This window comes from Glossina fuscipes, unplaced genomic scaffold (assembly GCF_014805625.2).
Source record: "Glossina fuscipes isolate IAEA_lab_2018 unplaced genomic scaffold, Yale_Gfus_2 98521, whole genome shotgun sequence".
Classification (NCBI taxonomy): Eukaryota; Metazoa; Arthropoda; class Insecta; order Diptera; family Glossinidae; genus Glossina; species Glossina fuscipes.
The window spans coordinates 3,247-8,581 of NW_024005317.1; the positions used below are offsets into that span (position 1 = coordinate 3,247).

Genomic DNA, 5,335 nt, shown 5'->3' on the forward strand with positions numbered 1-5,335 from the left:
TGGTTATCAATACCATGCCATTTGCTTACATGCAAGTAACAATGTATGTTCACTCGTTTCCTTTAACGTGGGAACAAATGCAATGGCCAATTTCATTATCATTTAATTACCTGACTTCCCGAATAAAGTGCGTTATTCCAGGTCAACTTGATTATTTTAAAACAAACCAAGAAAACTAAACGAAAACTACTGCAACAAACAAGACTTCCGAAGAAATTAATTTTTCATTTTATAAAACTAAAAAGTAGAGTTCTCTTTTTTACTCTAAGTTACGTTACTTTTTAATTACTTTTCTTCCGACAACGGGTAACGTTACCAAAATTTACACGTTGCGACGAGATTTGACGCTTATTTTATTGCGTTCTTCGTGCATTCGGCAATAATTTTTTATTATAACATAATAAACTCTACATAGTAAACATTAAGATTTTTATTTGAAAGTTTTTTCAAAGTAAACAAACACTTCTTGTCTCGTTTTAGCTAAAATATCACGACCATTAAACGTATTTAAAACATTAAATATTAAGATAACTTATCCACTTATTACATAAATACCTATTGTTTTCCTGTTCAACTTATCTGCTTATCTAATGTTTAATTTGAGTTATTATCGTTTTTTTTTTATATACTTTATGTAGCTTACGTTTTTTCAATATCATATCGTACAAAGCTTCTAATCCTTCCTGTAACCCTTCCCCAGTTATTGCACAAGCCGGTTGAATATGCCAGCCTTTGTATTGTGTGACACTGCTTGTACAGCCGCTATTGTTTTTTAATTGTACACTTGTTGACGCAGCAGAAAGTGTAAGCTTCTGAGGTAAAAGAATCGCACTAGCACCACCTGTAGGTATAGTTGATGTAGGCGATGTTACTAGTGAAGAGGGAGACGATTGAAATATCAGGTTACTAGGGTTTTGTGCAGATAGAGCTTTCTCTCTATTCATCGAGCTTGAACCGGATAAGACGGAGGCCTCTTCTAATGATGAACTCAGTGAGGTGGATATCGCAGGTAAAGTTATGCTTAAATCTCTTGTTATGCGAGAAATTGAACAATTAATATTATTTTCGTACCCTTGCAACGACATATTGTTAAATTGTGTTGAGCTTTCGGATGCAAAGTTAGACTTGATCTCGGTAGTAGGGATCCTGTTAATAGTATTACTGTTGTTGAAACTAACAACGTTCCCAGTCGACGACGACGCTTTACCAAGTGAAGTGTACTGTAGCGCAGGCGTCGCCAACTCATATAAACCCAAAAGCTTTTCCAGTTCCTTAGGCTCGCGAGCACCAGGCAAATCTTGTTTGTTAGCAAATATTAAAACAGGCACACCCTAAAATCAAAAACAATAAGTACGGCATAATATGGAAGTTTACCAAACATGGATAATTTTATTACTCCATATGTGCATGTCCTGGAGATCCTATCATCTGTTGACAGTTCAATGTGTTCAAGTGTGTTTAGAAAAAAGATATAACACGTGTTAGAACACCAATTTTTTGCATTTCGTATATCTAATTTACCGTTTCACAATATAAAACGTTATGTTATGACGGGCAACATAAATTCTTTGGGTATTTACGCAGAGGTTTAGGTTGAATGAATATTGTGGTGCTTTCACAAAAATTAATTTTTAATTTACTTAAAGGTAACCACATTTAACCATTTCAATATTAGTTGTGCCATTTACGAATGTAACAATACTCACAAGGAATTGATTGGGCATTTGAGAGTCATTGTTTGATTTGTTTAGTATGAAAAATATAATTTAATAAAAAGCAAGCGGAAACGGACAAGAGAGATGAGAGATGTCTTATTTTATTAAACAAGCGACAAATATTTCATACGAGGCCATTTTCGTTCTGCCGAAAAAAGTAGATAGATTGAGAAATTCATAAACAAGCTTCTCCTAAAAATACTGATTATTCTTCTTTTCGTTTGTTAAATAATGGCGGCGAATGCAAACGTAATAGGGAACCTGCTAACTCGGTTCTGTGTAAAACAAAACAGTAAGCAAGAAGAGCTGATTTCGGGACTGTGGGCGCTCTTGAAGTTATTGTGATTGTCACCTCCAAGTTTAAAGAAGTTTTCAGAGTTAATTGTGATACTTCTGATGGCCCTACAATGGTTTTCTGCTGCCTATGATCGGAACTTTTTACTGCCGACCATTAAGCATTCTAAAGGACATAAATCTCAGTTGCGGTTAAATCAAATTGGAAAGGACACCAAAAAAATTTGTAAGTAGACGATAATTGCGGCATATTCAATATAAATTAGAAAAATTGGATAAAATAAAGTCAGTCCTTGTTTTACACGGTCATTGCGTCCATTGTAAGGAATAAGGAAAATGAAGCGAGGCTTATTGCGGAAAGTGAACAACTAAGTACTTTGTTTGGATTATTGTTAGTCAAAAGAGAGCGATTAAAACAGTCTGCCAACTCTCTTTCATTTATACAACTTACAATATGAAAATCGGAATTAGTACTTTGCAAAAGTATGCGTGTACACTAACCACGTTGCTTAACTACCTAAATATTAAAAATGATTATTTTATTAGTATGGCATGTAAAACATTCGATGGTAAATACACAATGAAGTTATATTTGTTCAGTACATCTGATATTCAGCATTCTAGTTCGCAAGCCATAAATTTTTTTCATTCCTTTTATAATAATAAACCACCCCGCACATATAACAGCTTCAGGAGTATGTACGGGCGTCCCCTCTTTAACAAGGCACTTGTGAAGCCCCAGTTCGATACAACACAGTACACGATATTTGAATATTATAATATGTTTCGCACATCGTTTCAAAAGATGGGAAATGCGTTTTCAATTTATTTTCGTTTTATTGTTAATTAAAGGTGTTTCGACCGACTTTAAGAAAGGAAAATAGATTAGATGAAAATTGAATTTGTGATCGTACTTATTATTTTTTTAATATATTTTTCGTCATGTTGAACTTCATATTTTTTTTTTACAAAAATTAAAAACAAAATTTTTACAAATTAGGATTTAGTTTTGATACAAAACTAAACAGATTGCGTTGATTTCCATTATTTCACGGTGTCTTAAAACCAATTTCGGTGCAGCACGAAAGAGGTTTCGATCCAAAACGGTACATATTTTTTTGATTTATCTTATATCTCAGTTTAAATTATGTTATTCGACATGATATATTGGTTCACAAAACAGAATAAAAAAGTTTCGCATAACACTGTTTCAGTATAGCACGGTATGAATTAATCGTGGTAAGCGGTGGATGCCTGTATATCTGTCTTGCTGGTTATTTTGTAAACATTGTTAACCAAGCTAACACGTAGGAATGATCAATACAGCACGAATTGCGTGGTATGTGTTGTAACGTTGGTTTAAGAATTGTACACATTAATAAGCAACGTCTCAGTAAAGATTTGGATGAGTTTAGACACTTGCCTGAAAGCGCGATGATAGACATAATACAGGTATCTGAAACTTGGTTCTACCTTGACTTGTCAGATAGCGTTATTCTTCTTAATGGTTATAAAGTTTTTTAGTAAGTTGACACATGTTGGTCGAATACCTATCCCCGTAAGTAATATTCATTGTAAATGTATCTGCAAATCATCAAATAACTCGCTTATTGAATTTGTATTTATTGAGGTCAACGGCTTTTTGACAATCCTTCAGCATGCCACTCAAATACAACTAACCTTGGCTATTTTAATTCTTTTACCCGAAAATACACTTACAGGCGACCTGCATTAACTAAATTTACATCCCCCATAATGGCGCCAAAACACTTTACTCAAACGATTAATACACTTTTGGATCTGTATTTTGTACGTAATCCTCATAATGCCTCGTTTTATGATCAATTATGTGCTCCCACAATTTTCTAAGCATGACCACTTCCTTTCTACATACTAATTCGCTCTGAGCAGGTGTTACATGCCATGACTTTATTATGAAAGGTTGATAGCTGGGATGGGAGATATAACATCGGGTCTAATTTATACACAAATTGTTGATGACAAAGTTGAATTTTTTGACACCAACTTAAGGTTCCTTTTTACCGATAAAACGGTTTAACCACTGACACTAAAAATATAGTAAGAGCACGGAATAGTATAGGCATTTGAAATGCTTCAATCTAACAGTGCTAAAATGGGTACAAACATTGAGAAAACCTGCGGAATGACAAATGTAGAGATGGGTCGTTAAAATGAAAACATTGTTGAAATGCCGGTGCCTTCTGCTTTAGATAATAATGAAATAGCTCGACAGCCATCCATTCATAACTCTTCGTATGTCTTCAACACTAGCTGTGTGATTCAAGAAGAGATACTATTAAACTTTGGTTGCCGAAATTTTCATCGATCACGAATATTATAAGCACAATAATGGACGAGTGGTTTTCTTACAAGCTCGAAGTATGTCAACAATTAACCCCTGCCAACAGGAGTCAATAATTACCGGCCCATTGGGACCCTTGGGTACCTCTCGAAAATTTTTAAAAAAATGCTTTATAATCAAATTTCCAAAAAAGTCTTAGAGCGCGATTTAATTGACCCAAATTATTCTGGCTTTTAACGTAAACGTAGCAGCGTTACCGTCTTAGCAAAGATTACGGATGACATTAGGTCCAGCACCGATGTTGAAAACATGCAAATCCTTGTCCTATTTAACTTTTAACAGACGTTTGATTCGGTTACCTTGCTTTTGTTTGTGCTAAACTTGAAAAGATGTATAGCTTTTTGTAGTGAAGCGTTCATTCGTACTTAGCTGTCGGTAGTCACATACTTAAACGTGGTATAGGTGCTTCTGACTACTAGAGGAGACTCACAAGGATTAGTGTTAGATCCACTCTTACCTAGTGTGTACGTAAATTAACTACTAAAATGTGACATGAGCGTGTAAATGAATTAACACAACTTAACAAGAATAGTTCGTAATGTGTACTGTTACATTCATGTCCTAGGTTTTACAAATACACGATGTTTATATACTTTTCAAAATGTTTGCAATCTTCAGAAGAATCTTCAGAGACTCTGTGGGTTTTAAATTTGGCAAAAGCTCGAAAGTTCTTGCATGCATGCTAGTTTGGAAAATGGACCAAATCGTTAAATAAACACGTACACAGTAAAACATAAGTTAAGAACAACTCTGTTTTCCGTAAATTCTTAGTGAAATCACGCAGTGTCTGTGCGAAAAAGGTTTTCCCTTCGGTTGCACACGGCCAATACTACAGAGCACCGATATATCCTCTTTTTTTATCAATTGATTTTAAGATAAATGGTATAGTTTTCGTTCTTGCTGTGTATACTTAGAACCATTTGTGTATTTTCAAGGAGAACAT

General features: G+C 34.5%; 1 protein-coding gene across 1 annotated transcript; it reads right to left on the minus strand.

The window, feature by feature from the left end:
* Positions 1-452: 452 nt before the first annotated feature.
* Positions 453-1,331, minus strand: LOC119644223 (putative protein TPRXL; the record flags this gene model as incomplete). Its single annotated transcript, XM_038043754.1, has 1 exon — positions 453-1,331. A coding segment is annotated over one exon (744 nt), but the record flags the coding sequence as incomplete, so codon positions are not given.
* Positions 1,332-5,335: the final 4,004 nt, after the last annotated feature.